The sequence below is a fragment of the Tamandua tetradactyla genome, chromosome 17, assembly GCF_023851605.1.
Source record: "Tamandua tetradactyla isolate mTamTet1 chromosome 17, mTamTet1.pri, whole genome shotgun sequence".
Taxonomy (NCBI): Eukaryota; Metazoa; Chordata; class Mammalia; order Pilosa; family Myrmecophagidae; genus Tamandua; species Tamandua tetradactyla.
In genome coordinates, this window is record NC_135343.1 from 42,343,319 (window position 1) to 42,368,601 (window position 25,283).

At 41.5% G+C, this 25,283-nt stretch overlaps 1 protein-coding gene across 1 annotated transcript in view; it reads left to right on the plus strand.

Moving 5' to 3' along the window:
• The first annotated feature begins 12,630 nt into the window (after positions 1–12,630).
• ANTXR1 (ANTXR cell adhesion molecule 1) overlaps positions 12,631–25,283 on the plus strand; it is a 252,599-nt gene continuing 239,946 nt past the window's right edge. The window contains exon 1 of the mRNA XM_077134446.1: positions 12,631–13,199. Coding sequence (XP_076990561.1) covers positions 13,048–13,199 — 152 coding nt within the window. The 5' untranslated portion in view covers positions 12,631–13,047. The remainder of the gene's footprint in view (positions 13,200–25,283) is intronic.

Below are 25,283 nucleotides of genomic sequence, written 5' to 3' on the forward strand. Positions count from 1 at the left end.
TTCGGTTCTAGAGAAGGGCCCCCCCTTCTCAGTTATTCATTTCTTCAGTAGAAATTGCTCAGGAAACAGTGAAGCCAAATTCAGTATAACAACCTCCAATTCATGCACACCCCAAAGTCAAAATTCTCAGCAATCCCAAAGACTTTACTAGAAAAGAAACACAGAGAGTAACCTTCCCATTCAGGTCTCTTCCAACCCCTGACCCCACGCCGTCCATTCAGGACAGTATAGGTACTTGGCCACACCCACCTTAGCACATCTCCTGTGCTACTGGGTATCTCATGATGGGGTAGCGGATTGAGCAGAGCTGGTAAGTAGAGCTGCATCCCTCATCAAAACAAACTGAGGCTAATAATATCTATTGTATTAGTCAACTATTACAAACAACCACATAATATCAGTAGAATTTTAAAATAAGCATTTATTTTTCAACCATCCATGATCAGCTAGCTGGGGGCTGGCTGACTTAGGCTGAGCTCAGCCAAATATCTCTGTTTCAAGTTGTGGGTCCAGTGGGCTCTGGCTTGTTCCGCGTTTCTCATTCTGGTCTCCAAATGGAAGAAACAGCAGCTCCCCGTGAGAATTACTCATGGCTGAAGTGCTAAAGAGCATGACATGCTCAGTGACCTAAGTACATTTTAAAGCCCTGTTTGCATCACATTTACTAATATCTCATGGGCTAAATAAGTCCTATCAAGCCAAAAGCCAAGGGGCAAGGAAATAATCCCAGCGTGTAGTCCTCATGTGAGCGGCACTGGAAAGTTACATGGTATGGACTCTGGGAGCAATGAAGAACGGGGGCCAAAAATTCAGTGTCACACTTCCTTATGGAGTTGTTACAAAGAGTAAGCGTAACAATACATACAAAGGGGCTGATGCATGGTAAGCATTGAATAATCGCTTGTTTTATTCTATTATATAAATGCAGGCCCACCGTTGTTGTTGCCTGACTCAAATCTATTCATGCCACGGTAGATATCAAACTATGGCCTTCATCAAATCCATCCCTAATTATACAGGCATGCTGCCCCTCAAATCAAGACATAGAATCTAATCCCCTACTTTTGAATCTAGACTGGCCTTAGTAACTCCTTGACCAATAGAATGCAGCTGATTTCCTTGGTATATTGTTTTCCTTGCTTGGTTTACTCCATCATCTTGGTGGAGCTCCTCCAGTGCTTTCTTAGCTCAAGTGCTTTCTTAAGAAAGGTGCATGGTGGATAAATTTCTTGGGATCTTGAATGTCTGAACATGTCTATTATTCCGTCCTGACATTTGATTGATAGTTTAGCTTTATATAGAATTCTGGGTTGTAAATCATTTTTCTTAGAGGTTTGAAAGCATTTCTCCATTATCTGCTAGCTTCAATGTAGCTATTGAGGATTATAAAGTATGTTCTGATTTCTGATCTTCTATACGGGACCTGACTTTTCCCTATATAATGTTATAAAATATAGCGATTTGTTTATAGGTTTTCTTCTTCCAACATAATCTCTCTTACCTCCAAATGCTTTTCTCTGTGTATTGTTCTCTTTTATAACACAGTTTTTCTTCTTGTTTATCTGCTCTTGGTTGAAAATCTGATTAACAGCTCTAAGTTCATGGATATAGCTTGTCTTTTTTTTTAAAACTTTTTTATTGTATAGTATAACATATATACAAAGCAAAGAAATAAAAAAACAATAGTTTCAAAGCACTCTTCAACAGGTGATTACAGGACAGATCCCAGAGTTTGTCATGGGCTACTATATGATCCTCTTATATTTTTCCTTCTAGCTGCTCCAGAATATAGAAGGCTAGAGGGCTTAAATATTTTTTTATCATCACAATCGACTTCTTTTTCCTTTTTTTGTGAAAAATAACATATATACAAAAAACTATAAATTTCAAAGCATAGCACCACAATTAGTTGTAGAACATATTTCAGACTTTGACATGGGTTACAATTCCACAATTTTAGGTTTCTACTTCTAGCTGCTCTAAAATACTGGAGACTAAAAGAGATATCAATTTAATGATTCAGCATTCATATACATTTGTTGAATCCTATCTTCTATGCATAACTCCACCATCACCTTTGGTCTTTCAAAGGGTTGTTTGGGCTATGTTGATTCTAAATTTTTGATATTGGAAGGGTCTGTCACTAATATGGGGTAGGGAGAAGGCCACATTCTTTCTCCCCTCCCTCAGGGGACTTTGTCAGTACTTTTTGATTATCGGCTTAATATACTCTAGGATGTTTCCAGGCATTACAATAATCTATACAGGATTAAAGGACCTCTTTATTCTTAGCTTGTCTTTTTAAAGCTTCACTTAAAGTGATTGGGCTGAGTCAGTCATTGAGAAAGCCCTGATGTTAGCATCTTTAGATTTTTCTTTTGCGTTGGCAGATCCCCAAAAGAAAAAGTTCCAATCTCCTGCCTGGAAGGCAAAGGTCTGGCTGCCAGCAATCTGGGAGTCTAATGAGGGAAGACAGTTGAAGCTCTGAGTATTCAGCATTCAGTATTCCTCCAGTCACATAACCCCCTCTTCTCAGTGGGGCACTCGTGGCCTCAATTCTGCCTGGTGTCTACCAGGCATGAAAAACCCTGTTTTATGTCCTTCAGAGAGCAAAATTCCAATCTTCTTCTGAGGTTGAGAGGAGCAGCCACCCAGAGGGCATCTGGGAATCTAATCGCTTTTTAAACAGCATTCTATACAGCTTTCCTCATCCTAACTCCACGCTTCATGCTCAGTTCCAGAGGATTACAGTGTAGATTGGAGTTGTTCAACACTTTTCCAACTGTCAGCTCAGATGCAGCTTTCTAGCTCTTAAATCTTGCCATTGTTTCTTCTGCCTCTTCTTTTCATCCATGTGTGTATGTGTGTGTGTGTGTGTATTAAGAAAAAGTATAATTAGATGAGTGTGGGTTCCGTTTATCAGCTTTATGTGGCTGCCCAAAATATCCTTCTTTCCATACAATATGGTTTCTTCTCTTACATTTCCGCTAAGCCCCTTTCCTGAAACAAGGAACCATTACTTGCCAAATCTAATAAACAGTTTTCAGTTATTGTCTTCAATTAAGTGCTGGAAATTTTGAAGAAAAAGTGTTAAGACACCTCAGAGAGGGAGAAAATAATCCAACCAAAGATGCATAATAGGACTTCTTGTTCATTTGTCTGAACTCTAGCAGCCATAGAGATTGGGAAAAAAAATGTTAATATCTGTTACAAGAGTATCATTTATGGGAAACTATCAAAATGTGGGAAAAGCGTTCCAAAAATGTTCACTATATATAAACAGTTATTGCTCTTTGCTGGATTCAAGCGTTTTTCTTTCTTTTTCCCACAGCTCTTTAAAATCACTGCAAGATTGACAACTAGGGCAGGCCACAGTGGCTCAGCAGGTAAGAATGCTCGTCTGCCAAGCCCGAGGACCCGGGTTCGATTCCCGATGCCTGCCCATGTGAAAAAAAAAAAAGATTGAGCACTAGTTTTAAATTTATACCGTTAGTTTCTAAGTTTGCGATGATCCCCTTCAGACCTCAGTTGTATAGTTTCCTATTCAGAAATCAAATTATAAAGCCTTCTTATCTACCACTTAAGGTTTTCCTCTGCCTCTAAGCAAGTCTGATTTCTAGAGCACAGTATTTTTGGCATAAGTCTTAATCTTGCCCTTGTTGGTTCTTGGATTTGTGATAATTCCTTTGAGTTTTTCATCAACTTCAATTCATTACAATTCCCCTATGGTTTAGGGGCTTTTCTTTTTTTTTTTTTTTTAAAGACAGAGAGAAGGAAGGAAGGATAGAAGGAAGGAAGAGAGGAAGAAAGGGAAACATCTTTTTTAAACATTTTCTTGTTTTATTGTATTTTGTTTCTCCGTTTTCGTTACATGGGCTGGGGCCGGGAATCGAACCGAGGTCCTCCGGCATAGCAGGCAAGCACTTTGCCCGCTGAGCCACCGCGGCCCGCCCCCGGGGCTTTTCTTTATTATGCACTTATTGATCAATTTTCTTCAGATTAAACTCACACTTTAAGTAACTAAATTTGTGACTAGGATTAAGATTGCCTAACAATCTTGACCTTCAATGAGAAATGTGATGGGGAGGGAAACAAAACCTGGGGTGGTAACACTTTTCATGCCTTGAGCTCTACCAATTTTGCGTGGTTTGCTCTGACTTCAGGAATGAGTCCCTAACTTAGGGGACAAGTAGTGGCCCTCTCCCAAAGAAGAATATATGCTTACTCTGCTGTTTCCTTGACCACAAGAACAGCAAATGTTCTTATATTTGAGGTTCCAGAGCAAGCCAGCATCTCAGACACCATCTTGGGCTCATGCTCACTGCAGTCTGAAAACCTATGCCCGAAAGCTAACAGAATTCTGACAGCTGCCCAAGCAATTCCCTAAGGAGACAATGTGAGGGGCGAAATCATCCACTGTACAATTACTTGTTACTAGCTATGGCTCTGCTCTCTCCCTGCCCCTACTCCAAATACCTCTGTGCTCTCATCATGGTGAGTCATAATGGATTATGAGTAGGGATAGGATCTTGGGGATTCCTTTCTCCCAGACTGGAAACAGCTAAAGTAGCCAGATCTTGGTATCTTTGTCATGGGCTCTTTCCTGGTCACTTCCTCTCAAAGAGGGAGTATCAAATTCCTTGTAGAAGGAGACATTTATCATGTCTTCACTCAATTATCTCATGGGACAATCATTCCAATGAGCTGTGGTCCAACAGTGCCACAAAAGATTGCATAATGTCAGGCCTACTTTTCTTTGGAGTGGTATGGTGGAATGGGGGTATATGTTGAGTTTCCCCTAGAATATAGGTTAACTACATTATTGTACTAATATCTGTTTATGCATGTGTGTGTCTCCCAACTAGACTCTGAAAGGTCCATGTTATATTTGTATTTTTATTATTGTAAAATATATACAACATAAAATGCATCATTTTAACCATTTCTAATGGTATTAAGTACGTTCACAATGTCGCGCAACCACCGCAACTATCTATTTCTAGAACTTTTCCATATCCCAAACAAAATGCATTCATCTTTGAATCTTCAGTGTTAGCACAGGACCTGCCATACAGTAGATACGCAAAACTTATTTTTGAATGAATGGATAAGTTAATGATGAGGAATATTAAGGGCTGTTTTCTATGGATTTTTAGAGTACAAAAAAACGGTATCAGAAAGAAGCATCACTGATTATTACCATTTACTTAGATGTCTTTAGAGTTAGCTAACATAGCATTCTTGGCTAGCAGAAACATCATTACTGCCAATAGATTATTGATAGCCCCAAAATATGTTTTCTATTTGTTTTCTGCATGCATCCTAGGAAACCACTAGCTCCAAAAAATTCCTGGTAAGCTACACTCTGTCTTTGCATTCTCAAAGTTGATAATGCAAATACTCATGTGCAAAAACAACTTCAGTTCATTGGTTGTTGAAAAATCAAACACTCTGAAAGTGATTCCTCTAAATTTGTTCTTCTTATCTCTAGAAGAAATTCCTGTGCAATTTCTCAGAATCCCGCATTAATAACAAAAGTCAATATCTATTATGTGCTTGCTGAGGGCCATACACGATTAACATTATGTCATCAAACCCACCAGCAACCCAGAAGTAAGTAATATTATCCTCACTTTGCAGATGGGAAGCTGTGGTATAGCTGGGTAAAGTTACGCGCACAGTCTCTCGGTTAATAATGGCAGAGCTGACCTGAGATTACACTATTAATCAGTGTGTTGTCCTGCTTAGTGCTCACAAAGTTTATGGGGATTGCCATTAATTCTACCTATTTCAATAGATCTCATTAGGGAAGAAGAGGTTATGAGGCAAGAAAGGAAAAAGAAATGGCCACTGTAAGCATTAAATTGTACATGTTCCTCAAATACCAACAGACACTTCTGGCATTCTACAGATATGTGTATGTTGAAAAATCTGTTAGTTTTGCCAGATTGAGTAAACCTCCTTGCCCCTACCCCCCACCCTACCCTCTCCATACATCCCCATACACACATATGAGCTGATACATTTTGGCTGAAAACCACTGGTCTTTCTAGCCTGGGATTTGGATGGTAGCCATTAGCAAGACTGCTAAGGAGTTTATTTCCCTTGTAAACTGGTATGGGGTCTCTGAGTAAGACTCTTGTCTTGAATATATATAATATGTTAGGTTTGAACAGAATTGCGTAGGACAGGGTACAAACTGAATCAGTTTGTATTTAGCTTTCTGCCTTGACCTGCCTGACACAGGTTTCTACTGAGCAATAAAGGTTCTGGAATTGTCAGGACCCTGGGTGGTATGGGTTCATTTCATCCCTCACCTGGGTTGTATTGACCTGATCTCTGCTCTGGATGAAATGAACATTTTGTTGGACAAGGTTTGGGATCCTTGGGAAGATCTGAGATGAGTTTTTAGAACATGTTGACATGGTTATGTATGATTCTCTTAGCTGAGTTCTTGTATGACTGTGCTCTTCAGAAGTCTGGCTATGCTGGGCTCTGAGCTTTGGTTAGACTCTAACTGGACCGGGATAAGAGGGGTTTGGTGATACAACTACACACTGGGCTTGGGTTTGGTGATACAACTACACACTGGGCTTGGGTTTGGTTTAGAATGGACTGGTACGATATGTGGGTTTAGCAGAGCTGGATTGTGAACTAGATTAAATAGGATCTGTTTCTAGTATGGTATTGGTTAATGCATGGCATGGGCTAGTTTTTTCAGGGATCCAGATTGGTCAGGGTTGGGTTGGAGCATGTTCTGAATGGGTTTTCTCTTTACCTTGGTGTGTTAGTTAGATTCAGTTGTCAACTTCGCCAGGTGAGCATACCTAGTCTTGCGGTATGAGCATACCAGGTGAGCATACCATTGCTGCGGACATAAGCCAACAGTACGTGAACCTCATCTGTTGCTGATTTACATCTGCAGTCAGCTAGGAGGCGTGTCTGTTGCAATGTGTGACATTTGACTTAATTGGCTGGTGCTTAAATGAGAGAGCGCAATGTAGCACAGCCTAAGCAGCTCGGCATTCCTCATCTCAGCACTAGCAGCTCAGCCCAGGCCTTTGGAGATGCAGAAAGAAGTCACCCCGGGGAAAGTTGTTGGAACCCAGGGGCCTGGAGAGAAGACCAGCAGAGACCATCATGTGCCTTCCACGTAAGAAAGATTCTCAGTGGAAAGTTAGCTGCCTTTCCTCTGAAGAACTAACAAAATAAATCCCCTTTTATTAAAAGCCAATCCGTCTCTGGTGTGTTGCATTCCAGCAGCTAGCAAACTAGAACACTTTGGATAAATATTGACAGGGTTTCAGGTTGGGTTTTGGATTTCCCTTAAATGAATTGAAAGATGTATTAGGATTAAGTTTATTTTCAAGCTAGACTGAGATGGATTTGGGGTAGGGCTAGACTATTATGGAACTCTGCATTCAATGAGGTTTTGACTTCTGTAGGCTGAAGCTGTGGATGGCCTGACTTAGGAGATGGATGAGGCTCCATGTTTCTCCTTCTGGGTTGAGCTGGGCTGTTCATGCCTTTACTTTTCCTATCGCTAAAAGTCATTACTCAGCTGATTCAGATTCTTTGAAAGCTCTCTTTGTCTTGATGATAAATTGCTTCTGGGAATATTCTCTAGTCATTTTGCAGATGGACATCCTATGGGGCACAAACAAAAAGGAACTCTCCTAAGACTATTTTTGTTAAATGATGTTTCTGCCCTTAGAAGGCTTTGGATGGCACCAAAACCCAGGTGCTGTGGAACCTCCAAGAACTTAGCAAACAATGGACCTAAGTGAATGAGGCAAAATTTGATGGAGAGTGTCATATTTTTCCATACCACAGACAATTATTTCTAAGAAAATAATTCCCCAAGTTCTCCTGGGTCGTCTGGGTTATCAGAAGCTTTTTCCAGAATCTTTGTCAAGAAAGGTTGCCCCTTTAACCCCTTCTCTTCTTGAAAGAAACAGTCTTGCTTCCTTGGTACCCATTGCAATCTAACTCCCCTTTACTTTTTTTTTTTTAATGTTTTTTATTGTAAAATATAACATATTCACAAAACAAAGAAAGAAGAAGCAATAATTTTCAACGCACACTTCAACAAGTAGTTACAGAACAGATCCCAGAGTTTGGCATGTGTTACCATTCCACCATCTTAGACTTTTCTGTTTAGCTGCTCCAAAACACTGAAAGTTAGAAGGAATATTAACATAGTGATTCAGCAGTCATACTCATTTGTTAAACCTTATTTTCTCTGTTATACCTCCTCCTTCTCCTCTTATCCCTCTCTCAATCTAAAGGGATTAGGCAATGCCTGATTTGACTTTTTCATGTTGAGAAGGGGTGTCAACACTAAAGGATGGATTCACTGATAATCTTGGAGAGGCTGGTCCCTCTGGGTTTCAGGATTTATCTGACCTAGGAACCCTCTGGGAATTATAGGTTTGAGAGAAGCAAACCTAGTGCATGAAACCTTAATAGAGTTTCAATTTGAGCCTTAGGTGTTCTTAAAGGTCAACAGGTAAATGTCGTCATGTAGGTTATGATGGCAAAGACATGCATGGTTATTACTTAGGTTGGATTGTATGCTATATGAATAAAACTCTTTAAAACTTCAACTTCTGTGTAAGACCAAACGGAAAGATGTTTATCTGGTGCAAAATTTATATTTTGGGTAGCATATTATTTAATTTAACTTCTATGGTCAATTGATTTGAACACCATAATTAAATGGAATCTTGAATAGGGCATGAGATCTTGTTGGTTTGTCCAGGTTAGTGTAATGCCCTGATATAACCACTAATTTGGGCAGGGAATTTAAAAGGTATTTGCAAAGTCCCCTTGGGGAATGAAGAGAAAGGAGGAAATATTAAAGTTCCCCATCTGGGAAATTCCTGATATTCTCACTAGCAGTGGGGACAGCCAAATAAATAGGTTGAGCCCTTGATCTTGGCGTTCACCCCTATGAAACTTATTCCTGCAAAGGAGAAGCTAAACCTACTTAAAATTATGCCTAAGAGTCACCCCCAGAGAACTTCTTTGGTGACTCAAATGTAGCCTTTCTCTTTAAGCCAACTTAGAGGTGAACTCACTGTCCTCCCCCTTATGGGGAAGTGACTCCCAGAGGTGTAAATCTCCCTGGCAACATGGGACAGAACTCCCGGGATGAGCTGGGACCTAGCACCATGGGATTGAGAAAGCATTCTTAACCAAAAGGAGGAAATGAGGTTTTAAAAAGTTTCAGCGGCTGAGAGATTTCAAACAGAGTTGAGAGCTTATCCGGGAGGTTATTCTTATGCATTATATAGATATCTCTTTTAGGTTATGGTGTATTGGAGTGGCTGGAGGGAAGTACCTGAAACGGTTGAACAGTGTTCCAGTAGCCTTGATTGTTGAAGATGACTGTATAATTACACAGCTTTTACAATGTGACCATGTGATTGTGCAAACCTTGTGTCTGATGTTCCTTTTATCCAGAGTATGGACAGATGAGTAAAAAAAGGGAAAATAATTAAATAAATAAAAATAGTGGGGATGTGTGGTCAAAAAAAATAGGTAGATCGATATACTAGTGGTCAATGAGAGGGAAGGGTAAGGGGTATGGGATGTATGAGTTTTTTCTTTTTCCTTTTTATTTCTTTTTCTGGAGTGATGCAAATGTCCTAAAAAATGATCATGGTGATGAATACACAACAATATGATGATATTGTGAGCCACTGATTATATACTGTAGATGAACTGTATGTGTGTGAAGATTTCTCAATAAAAATATTTTTTTTAAAAGTCAACAGGTAAGTCTCCTCTACTCTTCTGACCCCAGAAGTATCTGTCCATAGCCTGGACTTCAATGTGTATGTCATTCTTTCACTGACTTGAGTTTGAAAGATGGGATGTTTCCTTCCAAACCACATATGTTTATCCCTACAGATCTTGAAAAAGCCTGTTAATCTCCTCCAGAAACGGTGGATTCCTTGGAAATGGGATTTAGACATCTGAACATCCCAGTCCATTCAGAAGCCTGAAAGTTTGCTTCAGAGGATGGAAACACTGGGGCACGGGGATCTTGATACTTAGATGCCTCTGAGTTGTGAAATTAACCTGGGAAATGCAAGTAGGAAGTCATCAGAGATTCTTCCCAAGTCTTCCACCAACCTCCAGTGCCTGATCCATCTCTGCATTCTCCTTACATACACTAATTATGAGACCCCTGCATCCCAACAACTAAGACAAATGTTGCCAATCTAAGGCACCTGATATATCTCGTCTCCAAGACCTACTGAGCCACCCTGCTGGGATCACATCAGGGGCTCCATTTGCCCTTGTTGTTAACTCTGGACATAATTTCCTATTTCACCCTTCCCTAGGAATAAGTCAATAGTCAATCCACTTTAAAGGAATGTTAGGGGGGCATCTCCTAACAGTGAGTGAGGTTAGCACAAAACCCTATAATTGGAAGAGGCAGCCTGGAGTGGATTCCTCCAGGCTAGGAGAGAATCCCCTACTTTCTCTAATTTTGAAGAGCTCTACAAGGATATTTCCTGGTTTCCTTTCAAGCTTAACTTCTTGAACTGTTTTGTTTGTAAAGGTCTCAAGATATTTCTCCGCCACCCAAACTGTAAGGGACCTGAGAGGACCCTGGGGGCATGAGAATGAGAAGAGATGTCCTTAATGCCTCCCTGACTCCTCCTGTTCCCCAAGCCTCTTCCTATATTCAAGCCCTTTCCTATTCCTTGCCAATCATATCACCCACAAATATTCTCTCCACCACATTTTGCTACCTCTCTCATATCACTCAGTTCCCCCAGTTTTCCTGTCTTCATTTACCTACCTAATTTCTATAGTTTTCCCCACCTTCTTTTCTACCATAGAGCTGTAATGGGACCAGGATGGGTTTGGAAGGAAGAAGGTATGGAAGAGGCCGGCTTGGATAGGTTAGGGTATTTTAATTTCTCCCTGATTGTTTTCTTCCTGAGAGCAGTTAATCCCCAAAGTGCGGGTGTCAATAAGTGTTATTGGAAAAAAAATAGTTTCATGGTCAGATAAGTCTGGTAAACACAGCTAAACAATACTTTCCCTACGGATGTTCTCAAAGCTTTAATATGTATTTATTCGATATCTGCTGTTGCAGAACAAATACCCCCAAATGTAGTGGCTTAAACTAATAAACATTCATTAGCTCTTAATTTCTGTGGGTCAGGAATCTGGGGCAGATTGGCTGAGTGGCTCTGACCCAGAGCCTCTCCTTAGGTGACAGTCAAGATGTTACCTACAGTCATCTGAAGGCTTGATTGAGGCTGGAGGATCCACTCCCAAGACGAATCACTCACACAGCTGGCAAAGGATGTTGACTGTCAGTGGGAGAACTCAGTTTATTGTTACATGCTCTTCTCTAGAGGGCTGCCTGAGTATCCTCATGTTATGGCAATGGGCTCCCCCGGTGTGAGTGATGCGAGCAAGCAAGGGAAAACTGCCATATCTGCTGTGACCTAGTTTCAGAAGTCACACACCATCATTTTTGCACTATGTTATTAATTACCCAAGGTCAGTCTTAGTCAATGTGGGAAGGGACCATACAAAAGTATGAATATGAGGAGATAAGGAAACTTGGGAATGATTTGAGAGGTGGATTTATGAATCGCCAAGATCTTTTTGAAGAAGAAATATTATTTCCAAGACTTATTTGACAACAAAATTATTATTTAATGGTGCATTCCAGAGCACTAATAGTCCATGATACACACTTTGGGGGAAACCACCATGAATGATCACATGAGGAGTAAGGGGAAGGGGCAATCCTGGAACAAGAGATAGATGTGCCTTGAGAACTCCCAGAGTGGAAGACATGTGAAACTAGACCTGGGGCTGAGAGGTGCAGAGGACAGCAAAAGAGGATCGCAGGTCCCATCCCACTTCAGAAAAGCAATCTTCTAGCACAAACTGCTTTGATGCACCATACTCTTGAAAGCTGTTTACTTCCTTTCTCTTGTCAAAGACAGGGTGAGAAAGTCAAAGTTCACAGATTGAAAAAACATAAAGAGCTGTTATCACAGAATCTCTAGAATATGGAGATGGAGACAGTCCAGAAGACTCAGCTGTTCCACCCCGGGAGCAGCCTTTGAGCACCACACTCCGTGGTACTGTTTTTGCTGTTTCCAGCCATAGGATTGGACGTCAACAATGTCTTCTTATTATCTGCGTTAAGACTAGGTAAAGCCAGATGGATTATTCAGATAACAAAGGCCCGTTCCTCCCTACTTAATTTGCACAACAGCTTGTTTGCAAATGTCCCCGCCAGGGTTCGGAGCCACTGTATTCGGCGGGAAGTTCTCACCCAATGCTTACATGATCGTATCTGCAGATATGACGGGAAAGTAAGAAAAGGAACGAGGAAAAAAGTTCAGAGAGTGAAAGAAAACTAAGAATGGGGAAGGGATTGGAGAAGAGAAGATGTGTAGGAAAAGAAAGTAATAAGAAAACACGCACAGCTAACGGAAACGACAAGGAAAAGATTTCTATCCGGAATTTGGAAGACCCTCCCACTCAAGCCACACTCCGGAGGACAGCGGACCGTGCTTTATGCCGTCTGTGGCCACCAGGTGGCACCGTTTGAACCATCTTCTCCCATCAAAATAAGAAAGGGGGGTAGTGAGGAGGGAGAAAAGGGAAAGCACTGCCCCAAACAAGAACAATTTGAAAACCCACCCCATATTATTTAACATCTGGGACAAAGAACCGTCAGGACGGAACTGCTTCAATTGCAAAGCCTGGGCGCAGCCTCCCAAGTGCCCCGCCGGCCCGAGTCAAGAGCAGCCCCCTTTAAAAAAGCCGAGTACAGTATTGGGATTCTTGAAACCTGAAACCTAGAAACAGAATCGAAGCGGAAACCAGAAGGAAAATCTTGAACTCCTCCAGACAATTGCTTCCGGGGAGTTTCAAGAAAGCGAGGGGAAATAAAGGGCCCGAGAGGAGGGGCCTTCGCATGGCGCGTCCCTGAGGGTCCTGGGCAAGTTTGAGGAGCGTGGGAAGGAGAGGACCCAGCCCTCTCCCGGTCTGCAGGTCATGGCTACGGTGGAGCAGAAGCCCCTCGGGATTAGCTTCAAGTGTCTCTCCTTGGCTACTTTGGTGCTCATCTGCGCGGGACAAGGGGGACGCAGGGAAGATGGGGGTCCAGCCTGCTACGGGGGATTTGACCTGTACTTCATTTTGGACAAGTAAGTGTTGTAAGTTGTTCTTCCCTAGTCCAAACTGATGATGCTTTCTCCCCTGGTCGGGCTGGATGACAGGGTCGCTTGGGGCAAGCACGCATCCCAAGGGACCAACAAGGACCCAGGAGCTGCGGGGAGACAGACAGCCTCTGCCCCCAGCGCTGCGCCTTTGTTGGGGGAGCGCGCGTCCCCTCCCTCCTCCTGCCCGAGCCCGCAGAGAAGGCGTCGCTGCTGGTTTCGGGGGACAGACTTCTTTTCTGCCTGGCTTTCTGTAACCAAGGAGTGTCCAAGAGAGTGAGGATGCAGTTGTCCCACTAGGTTTCTGTGAGCCCTTCCCATGTGTTTAGAAAAGTTGGTGAGAAAGGCTTGCTGATCAGAGGCAGAACTTTCCGGCGACTCTAAAGTAAGCATGGCCTTTTAAATATCATTTGTCTTGTTTTAAAAAACGGCTACCCACATAATGCATTACCTTTGTTCCTAATTGCTGACTAGGCAGTTAGTGAAACTGCAAGGCAGGGTTTCTCAACCTCAACGCTATTGGCATTTGGGGCTAGATAATTCTTTGTTTTCAGAGACTGTCCTGTGCATTGTAGGATTTTTAGCAGCATCTCCAGCCTCTATCCACTAGATGCCAGAAGAACCCCCACCCTCACTCTGTGGTGACAACCAAAAATGTCTTCAGACGCTGCCAAATGTGCCCTGCTGGTAATTTCCCTTTTCCGCTTCTCTTGAGAACCACTGATGTAGTTGAATTCAAGCTCTTGGCCATTTGACTGTTGGGTTACCAAGGAGATGCAGGAGCCCTGGTTTCTTTACCAACATGGACAGTGGTTAGGCTTCAGACTTGGCTCAAGGGAGAGCTGAACTTCTGACCAATTAAATACTTCCCAAATCCCCGTAGATTTTCCCAGGTACAATCGTTCAAGGAAGATTCATGTTATCTACTGAAAACCAGCTTCAATACCAAAAAGCCCCTCACATAAGATCTGTGTTCATTAAAACCATGTTGGCTCTCCAATGCCAGGAGAGATGCTTGCTGTTACAGTGGTATTACAGAGATGAATTTCACAGACTGGAAAGTATTTGGGAGTTGGAAAAAGAGTCCTGCAAAATAAGCTGGCTAGCTAGACATGAAATGTGCTTTGCAGTTGCCCCTAGAGTTTGATTTTTCCGTAAAGGCTGTTTTGAACTCCACATTATTTGGATGAAAAGTGAGATCTCTTTCTTGCAGATTTATGAGAAGGTGGATACTGAACATATACTCCAATGTTAAGAAATGGAATTTCTTTTGTTACTTCTAGTTGCTGAGAGCATCAGCTCACAGACTTACAGACCGTGTGTCTGGAAATAGTCTGAGATGTCCACCATTCTTGCTTTTGAAAAAGCCAGTTCAGAGAAACAGAGAAAGACTTGAAAAAATGGACAGAATCACCGGCTTCCTGAATGGGGTGACTCAATACTTCAGACAAATCAATTCTCCCCAAATTAATTTATAAATTTATAATTTCAATCAAATTGAAATTATTTTCAATCAAAGTTCTGAAATTTTTACTTTGGTGGTGGGAGGAATTTAACAAAATGATTCTAAGTTTATCTTTGAAAGTGAAAATGAGCAGGTAAAAAGAGCTAAAACATGTTTTGGGGAAAAAACTAAAGAAATTGTTCTATCCTTAAATATAAGGTAAATTAATTAAAACAAAATGGCAATGGTCAAAGAATAGGTAGACAGAATTTCTTATTCTGTCCTAGAAATTGGTCAAAATACACATAAGATTTTGGAGGAATTTTATATCAGTGGGAAATGAATGAATTATTTTAAAAATGTTTCTTGGACAAATGGTTGACAACTTGGAGGGGGGGAGTTCGATTTATAATTCATACTACACACCAAAATAAATTCCAGAAGGATTGCAAATTTAAATATTTAAAATGAAATGATGAAGGCAGGCCACAGTGGCTCAGCAGGCAGACTTCTTGCCTGCTATGCCGGGGACCCAGGTTCGATTCCCAGTGCCTGCCCATGAAAAAAAAAAATGAAATGATGAAAGCACTAGAAGGAAATGTAGATGGTAATGCTATAATCTTAGGCTTAGTGATTTCAAAACATGACAACAATGCAGAAACTATATAGGAAAATAAGGAGAGATTTGAATATACTAAAAGTCTACATTTCTATAAGTGAAAAAAATGCTGTAAATAAAATTAAAAGATAAACAAGTACAGGAAATCCTGCAGCATGAATTACTTTCTAAAGATTTATCTTAATGTGTAAAAAAGCAATAAGCAAAGGTCGTACCAAAAGAAAATAGGCTTAGGACATAAAGAATTCACAAAAGAAAAAGCATAGATGAAAGTCAATAAACAAAAAAGCTCAACTTCACTAGTATCAAAGAAATGAAAAAACAAATCAACAAGATTCATTTTTATTAGGTTGGCAAACATTTTTTTTAATTGCAATATTTATTCTTGGCCAGGATGTGGAAAGTAAACACTGCTTTCTTTTATTAAGGAAAATATAAATTCGTACAATCTTCCTAGACCTGCTGTCCAACAGAACTTTCTGTGATCGAGGCAGTGTTCAACATCTGGATTGTCCAAGACGGTAGCTACTAGCCATATGTGCTGTTAAGCCCTTGAGCTGTGGCTCAACATTTAATACTGTAATTAAGGAAGTGGATTTTTAATTTTGTTTAATTAATTTAAATTTAAATTTAAATGATTTAAATGGCAACATGTGAATAATGGCTTCCATATTCGACAGTGCAGACTAGAGGATAATTTAACAACATGTTTTCAGGTGCTTTTCAGAAATGGGGGCAATCTGTTTTTCCATCCAGCAATTCCATGTCCTAAAGTAAAAAATCCAAGACCGTCACAAAGAAGTGCCTATATGTTCATTCATGGCAGTGCTGTTTATGATAATAAAAAGCTGAAACTTACCAAAATGTCCAACAACAGGGAATTTATTAAGGCAGGACATATATATATATATATATATATATATATATATATATAATGGTCACAATAGAGCCTTAGGTGAAAATAAGATACCAAACATGGTATGCATTACGGTTCTATCTTTGCAAGAAAAAGTTAAATTCACACATGTGTGTCTATATTTATCGGTATGGTAACAGCATTTCTCTTTAGATGATAGAATTTTTAGATCTTGCTTTTATACTTTTCTGAATTGTCCATATTTTCTATAATGAACATATATTTCTTTTCTAATCAACACAAACTAAGTTATTTTCTGTTTTTAAAAAAATCGTCTCAAGTGGAGGAGGATCTCTAACCAGTGCGCTGGGCTCCAAGCACCCCCCTGTAATAGGGAATGCTATTTCTTTTATATTCCGTTTTAGAGTAAATTTCCTAATGCACCATGGGGTCCTTTGTAGTACACTGGGGGCCTAGAAATGCTCCAGGAAAATCATGATGAGGAGGTCTTTACAGGCACCTACCTTTACTTTCAGGCGGACTCCTATGACTTCCTTTAGTTGTCCTCTTGCTTGAAGAGGCATATTTGAGCAGCGAGTAACAAACTTGCTAGAACTTGGTATGATAACAGGCATGCCTCCAGCCAGCCATCTCAGTCCAGGCTGATTTCTGTGACTGTTGAGCACAGAGCTTGGGGTGGGCCAAAAGCAGTGATGGCCAACAGGACCCTGGGTGGTCCCTAGACACCATGGTCTTCTATCCTAGAAAGAACCGCCTCAAATAGTGCTGTCCAGCACCTAACCACAGCAGAATGGAAAGGGAAAGAATGCTGACTTCTTTCTTCCTTGGCCTTCTAAGATCCCTTGGCTGGCAAGACACTGTCCATAGGCTGAAACTAGTGGATCACAGGGAAAATGGATCTGCTGTTCTCCTCCCCTTCCCTTCATCTCCTTTTTCCCAGTGACTGGTTCTTTTTTTTCCATGACATTAAATCTCAGCTCATTTCAGCTTTAAGTAGGATGCAGCTGTGGCCTGGAGGGAACCCAGACTATACATTTAATGGAATGTCATGTTTTTTCAACCAGGAGCAAAGACTTCTTAATGATAACCTAGAATACCACAGCAGCCCAGGAGGGCGTTATTAGTGGCTTTGGCAACCGGACTGGTGCACTGGGCTGCACAAGGCTCTCTACTGTTGGAATTTCATGTCCATTTAAACTTGCTTTCTGGTTATAGTTAGGAAAAGGAGGTTGCTGGGAATGCAATTGAGGATTGGAAAAGTCAGTTTGGAAAGACATCACTCTGTCCAGAGAAAAACAGTAAGGGAGCAGCTAACCTCTTTTAAATCTTCCAGGGGGTCTTCTGAGATTAATACACCCGAACAACCCAAGGATATGAATCCTTTGGCACCTTTCCTCCCTCTCAGGAGGAAGGAGCCCTTCAGTTACTATACTATACATTTATATATCACATAACGGTCTATTTCACGTAGAGCTATTAGTCACTTAAACAAAGAAAGTGGATTCCCTATTGCAAGTCTCAGGGAAGTGCTGGCTGTATTATTTATACCGTAAAGACTTCGAATACAAAATGGTGGGCCAGGAAGCAGAAGTGGCAGAGATGGTGGACTGGGGCTGAGAATAAGCACCGAACAGTTTCACTTATAAGGCTTCCTGAAACCACAACTTGTCACTCATTTCCTGCACGCACTAGATCCTTTCATTTGTAAAGGCCTTCCGCCGACTCACTAGGTGCTTCTTCTGCAGGAGAGCTCCCAGAGTTCTCTTTTTTCTTCTTCCCTTTCTTTCAGCACCAATTTTCTCTTCTCCTTTCCCTCCACGAAGTGACCCCATCTTGCCTCTCACTGCAGAGTTCCAGCCCCAGCACCCACGGTTAGATCATCCCTGCTGGTAATGACCTGTAGGGCCATTATTCTGTGTCATACTCAAGGGTTATGGTCATTAAACAGATTTTTGTAGCATAGACAGGGAACCTCACCCACGGTATGATACTGTTTCTCTAAGAGAAGACCTTCTGGGCCCCCAGCTACCACATTATAATGAAATCTTTAGAGCTGGAACTTAAATCTCACGACTGCTATCTTACAAGTACCCCCAAAGACAACCATGTTTGATAGTAGGGCAAATACTACTGTCTCTAATCAACAGATGAGGTAACTGTTAAACCTTCATTTAACCCACTGGATTAAGTGACCTGCCCAAGAACCTAGGATTAGATCATGACAGAACTGGGACAGTGTCGGCTCCTGACTCCTGGCCCAGCTCTTTCCTCTCATGACACTGTCCTGCACAGTTGGGTCATAATGAGAATCACATGGCAATACAACTAGAGGCACTGGATTGATTCCAGGAATTAAAAAAATCCCTGCATCAGAGTTTCAGTAAATGGTGGTGCATAAGGCAACTAAGGTTACTTTATTGAGGAGCTATTGCTCCATGGCCAAATCAGCTGTAGTCGATTGAGAGCTTCAGGGACTCTAACCCTGTGCAGCCCACAGTCATCCTTCAGAGACCTGATGGGTCAGATGCTAAGGTGCGTTCAAGGACAGCTGACGATGATGCACTTAAAGGCTCGGTAAATTAGTGATTTGCTCAGGCTGGACCTGATGGAAAAGGAAAATTCAATCCTGTAGATGTATTATAGCATACAAGTATGGCTTATTTTCAGAACTACTTTGTAAAAGGGCTTAGAGTAATGAAAATGCAAAGTTGGATCAGAAAAAGGAAAACAAAGAGCCCACTAGAAGTTACCTTAAAAATGCCACAGTAATCATTCGAAAAGGCATCGGAGAAAGTTAGTTTGTCAGGGACCAGGAATGTCTATTTTGTATTGAGGTCGATTCTATGATTGGTTTTAAATTGTCCCCAAATTAGATTCCACTTTAGACAGGATCTCCTGGGCCAGATATTTGTTGGTAGAACTGCCTGTGAATTATATGGGTCAAAATATAAAAAATAAATAAGGCAAAAGTGTTGTGTTGTATTGTGTTGTTTTCTTTTGTGTTTCTGTCTGGGTCAGCCAAGTTATTACGTCTACTTTCCTTAGCTGTGGAGACCTGGTAAAACTCAGTGTCAAGCTGAGAATAGAATCCAGGAGTGCTGAGGAAGGCGCCGTCCTAAGATAACCTGTAATTATCTCCAAATGCTAAAGGACTCCCAATGGTCCAGGAACAAACTCTGGCATCCCTTAGGGAGATTTGGCTGTCACATAAATGCAAATGGGATTTGATTTATGCTAATTTAGAACGCGTGTCTATTTTTGGTGTGTGGCCAGGAGACTGGATCTCGCCTCTCCCACTGATTTCTCTGCAACAAAAGACAAAGAGGGTATTTTCACATTTCCTGACATGTTTCTCAGACATGCCAGGTTCATACTGAACAAGTCGTTAAATTTGTTCAGTTTGGCCCAGCTGATTCTTTCATTTATTTGGCATAAATACATTCTCAATTCCCAACGCAGGTGCATTCTCCATTAAAAGCATGGATAACACAATGCCTGTTGCATGCAATGTCCTGTCCTGGGGGCTACAAAGAATGCAAAAGGGGCAGGAAGCTGTCCCAGACTATTTGCTTGGTAGGCAGAAAGGCATTAGAAGGGCTCTAGGCAGCAAAGTTGAAGGCTCCACTGAGGATTTGGGGCCGTGGCAGGTAAAGTTCATTTAAGATCAGTAAGAAGAAGAAATGATAAGTAACATTACTGAGCTCTCCCTGGCTCTGCGGTAGGCACTTTGCTTGTACGATCCCATTTAGTCTTCTCAACCACTGTAAGGTCAGTACAGTCATTACACCATTACACATGTGAGGAAACTGAAGTTTAGAAAGTATAGCCAAGGCTGCTCTCAGTAGTGAGACCAAGCCTCAAACCCAAGCCTGGCTGACTCACAATCTACGCACAAAGATGAAAAGATTCTAATCAAGTAAAAGGGAACATTGGACCAATCAGGGTAGGTTAGGTAATATTGTGGTAGCAAACAACCCCCAAATCTCAGTGACACAAAACCACAAAGGTTTATTTTTTGCAAATGCTACATGTCCGAATGAGGATCAACAATGCCTCTCCTCATCTGTCCTGGGAGCCAGGCTGATGGAGAGTCCTCTGGACCTGCTTCCACTACCATGGTTACAAGGGAAAAGAATGCTTGAATGAAATGCTAGAGCCAGAAGTGACGTGCATCTTTACACCCACAATCCATTGGCCAGTCCCGGTCACATGACCTCACCCTACGGAAAGAGGGGTGAAGAAATGTAATCTCTTATGTCCAGAAGGAAAGGAAAACCAGATATGGGCTGCCCTTAAAGCCTATACCACAAATATATAATTAACTATACACTGCTTTGGCCTGAAGAGCTTGAGTAAGCAAAAAAAAAAAGGAGTAACCCTTGAGAGAGGAATAAAGAGATGAGACTTCAGGGAAAAGGTCAGTTTGGGGCCATATCTTGGATATGTTTATCAGCCTGGGATTACTGTCAGATGTGGATTATTCACATAGACCCATGAGGCATTGATGGCTGTTGTTCTTTTTCTCCCTTTCCTATTCCTTCCCATACTTTAGATGAAACACTGCAGGGGGCAGGGGAGCAAAGAAAGTGTGCATGGTTTGTTCTTAGATAAAGTAGAAGGTGTAATTAATAAATTACTGAATTGAATTAGTGTGTTCTTTACCCTAGCCATGTAGCCCTGCTTGGAATTTTTGGAGTTCCAACAACTTTCCCTGGGGTGATTTCTTTCTGCATCTCCAAAGGCTTGGGCTGGGCTGAGCTGCGAGTGCTGAGATGAGGTATGTTGAGCCTCTTGGGCTGTGCTACATTGTGCTCTCTCATTTAAGCATCAGCCAATTAAGTCAAACATCATTCACTGCAGCAGGCACACCTCCTAGCCGACTGCAAATGTAATCAGCAACAGATGAGATTCACGTACCATTGGCTCATGTCCGTAGCAACAGAACTAGGTACTTTCACCTGGCCAAGTTGACAACTGAATCTAACTACCACACCCATAACCTATTGCTTATGGTATAAAATCCTAATTCTTTCCAGATACTTGTCCCTCTCCCTGCCATGCTCATACAGTAGCAAACATTTGCTTTCCTGTATGTTGTTAGATATGCTTCTTTGCCACCTAACCATTGCATAAAAGATGATCATTTCTCTTTCCATAATTTGTGGGATATAAGAGTTTCCAAAATTAAATATCAAAATTTGAAAGGGTGAGGAGAGGGAAGAAGTGTGGAACACTGTGACATACCCAGATAATAGATGATGATGGTGCTGGTGGTGATAGAAATTACCCCTAGAAAAAGAGAGGTAATTTGTCCTTTGACAAAAGGCACCTCCATAAATTCCAAGCAGGACTACATGGCTAGGATAAAGAACACACTAATTTAATTCAATATTTATTAAGCTGTGCTAAGATAGGTTCCTGGCTCTCAAGGGCTCACAGGTTAGCAGATAGGATATCCATGTATAGCAGAGGCTGATTCAGAGTTTGACGAACAATGTCGGGGCTCCAATTAGTGTTTTCAATGAGGGTGCTGTTGGCATTTTTGATTGGACAACTTTTCACTCTAAGGATAACTTTTTAATCCAATTTTTCAATCTAAGGAATTTAGCTTAGCATTCCTGATCCTTGTTTTCTAAATGCCTCTAGCCTTCCTGCTCATTGTAATAATCACTCAGTGCCTCAACAATTTCTAAATGCCTCTTGTGGGGTGGTTCCACCCTGGTTGAGAAGCCCTATCTAAAGTACCACAGGGCATGCCAATGATACTGATTCCACAGCACCCTAAGATCACAGCTGAGTTGGATGAACTTTCGTCTGGAGAAAAAGTAGGGAGGCTTCAGTGATAAGAAGAGCAGTGGAAATTGTAGACCTTGGAGATGAATATGCAAAACCAAGGGCCTGTCAGAACCTGGGAGGTTGGAGGCCAGCACATGTATTTTGGAAAAGTTTCCTAGGTGATTGCAATGTGGATCCGTCACTCCCAAAATAAATCATAAGACTGAACAGAAGGAGAAAAAAAGCTGCCCCCACTTCATGGGAATGATATGAAGCTCAAGCACCGAGTTTAAAAGAGCAGGCTTTAGACTCAGACTTCTTGGGTTTCAAATACCAACTCAGCCTTTCACTAAGCTTTCTGGCCTTGGACAAATTGTTTAGTCTCTCAGAATCTCAGTTTTCTCATCTATGAAATGGGCATAATAATTTCTGCTTCATAAAAGTATTATAAAGATCATATCATATCAGGTTAAAACTTTTAAAAAAGCATTTGGCAAATTAATACCCAGATAATAGATGATGGTGGTGTTGGTGGTGATAGAAATTACCCCTAGAGAAAGAGAGGTAATTTGTCCTTTGACAAAAGGCACCTCCATAAATTCCAAGCAGGGCTACATGGCTAGGGTAAAGAACACACTAATTCAATTCAGTATTTATTAAGCTGTGCTAAGATAGGTTGCTGGCTCTCAAGGGCTCACAGGTTAGTAGAAGAAACGATGGGCTAGGGAAAGAGTCAGTGAAATAATCACAGAAGAGGTTTCTCTGGAGCTGGAACTTGAAAAGGGAATAGGACTTTGTTAGATGACAAAGTAAATAAAGAGCATATGCCAGCAAAAAAACATACAGGAAGGCAAATGTTTGCTACTGTATGAGCATGGCAGGGAGAGGGACAAGTATCTGGAAAGAATTAGGATTTTATACCATAAGCAATAGGTTATGGGTGTGGTAGTTAGATTCAGTTGTCAACTTGGCCAGGTGAAAGTACCTAGTTCTGTTGCTATGGACATGAGCCAATGGTACGTGAATCTCATCTGTTGCTGATTACATTTGCAGTCGGCTAGGAGGCGTGCCTGCTGCAGTGAATGATGTTTGACTTAATTGGCTGATGCTTAAATGAGAGAGCACAATGTAGCACAGCCCAAGAGGCTCAGCATACCTCATCTCAGCACTCGCAGCTCAGCCCAGCCCAAGCCTTTGGAGATGCAGAAAGAAATCACCCCAGGGAAAGTTGTTGGAACCCAGAGGCCTGGAGAGAAGGCCAGCAGAGATCACCCTGTGCCTTCCCACGTAAGAAAGAACCTCAGTGGAAAGTTAGCTGCCTTTCCTCTGAAGAACTAATGAAATAAATCCCCTTTTATTAAAAGCCAATCCGTCTCTGGTGTGTTGCATTCTGGCAGCTAGCAGACTAGAACAATGGGATTAAAGGTTTTAAGGGCAAAAGTGTTTGGAAATATATACATCACTTATTCTTGTAGTGGGAATGAAGAAAAAGAGTCAATAAATTGGAAGCTCTTTTGTAGTGAGGAGCAACAGTATTTAATGCAATAGCATATGGATGGGAGAGGCAAGAGCTGAGATAGTAAAGAGCAGGTTTCAGAAGGAGAGAGGAGTTTGGTGTGGACATGTTCAATCTGAAGGGTTACTAGGACATTCGAGGGGAGATGTTGAGTGGGCATTTGGATTTATGCCCTGGAATGGACAGTAAAAACTTAAGTGTTGTTAGTTCACAGAGAGTGGTTGAAAATATGGGTATCATCAAGATGTGCTAGGAAACAGGTGGAGTGTGAAGAGGAGGATGATCAGGGTCCAGGAGGAATGCCAACACCAAGGGCTGGGCAAAGGAAGAAACTCCACGGAAAGGAGCTGTGATGAAGCTGCCAGAGCAGTAGGAAGAGAACCAGCCAAGAATTGTACCACTGAGGCAAGAAGGGAGAACATTTCAAGGGAGAGATGATCACCTAGATGATTCTGTCCCTAAAATCATCTCGTCTTTGTCTAGTCTTGGTGAACAATGACACTGTAAACCCAGTCACTGCAGCCAAAGTCCTGGGAATATTCCTCTTTCTCAGTGTCTGTTCCCATCTCAATGTCCGTCTCCCTGACTGCTTTGTCATCACCTTCATTCAGGCCTTCACCATTTCTAGCCCAGTTCACTGAAACATTCTCTAAGTTGGCCTCTTTGCCTCCTCCCTTTACTGCCCTCCTCCCCCACTCTCCATATTTTCTAGATGCTGGTACCAGATTGATCTTTTAGAAAATAAATCTAATCTTGACACCACTTTCTCCATGCCCCACCCCCAACCCCTACTCTTTAAACACTTCTGAAGCTCCTTCAAGTTAAAGTATAAAGTTAAAGTATGGAAGACACTTTCCTGCTAGGTTCTTCTCACGCTTCATCTCTAATCACATTACACATCTTATAATTTTCAAGCATCTGTGCTACCCAGATCCCTGAACTAACGCAGACTCTCTCTCTTGCCTTAAGCTGTAATGCCTTTCAGCACTCCCATATAAAGTGCTCAGAACAGAGTGGAACACATAGGAAGTGCTCATTAACTACTGGCTATTATGATTAAATGACAATAAATATAAAGTCCTCACTACACTGTCTTTTACTAAATAAGTACTCCATGAATGTCAAATGTGATAATTTTTCACTTTTTATGGAGTCAAAAGGACTTAAAAATCTAAAGCTGAGCATAGGCAGTCAGCTTCTCCCTCACTCTTTCCCCCACAGTCATCTAAAACTGCCCCACCCTCCAAAAAGAGAGAGTCTTAAAGAATAGTCTAGGGGAAGTCTGCGTCAGGTCCAGAGCCTAAAGGATGGTGACAATGGCATGCAACAAATTTATAAGAAATTCTACCAGAAGCAAAGCAGATGGACTGAGTTTGCAGGAATCATCCAAGGCCTACTTTTAGTGCTGTTGGCACGTTGTTAAAAAACCTTGTGGAGGAAGAGTTAGGAGGCACCCCATGAATAGCCCTAAATCTGGAAGTGAGTATTAAAGTAAGGGTGGGACAGGAGAGGAATGGGATCCATCCTCTTGGAGCCTGTTACAAATCAGCTGTCCTGGGTGATCGGAGGAAAAATTAAACAAAAGAGACCATGAAAACCAAGAATCTTCATGATAATGATTCTTTCCAGAGTGTCCCAGTCCTTCCCACAGATCCTGGATCTCTAGGGAAACAGAAGAGTTCTTACTTGATTGTATGGAATTTCTTTGATGTAATAGCGGTCGGGGATGAGGCCAGGCACTGTGCAATGTGAACGTAAAGTAGAGATCAGACCAAGAAAAGCCCACAAATGGTAAGTTAGAGTTGGTGTAAGCATGTCCAAAACAAACAGAACGTGTGAGG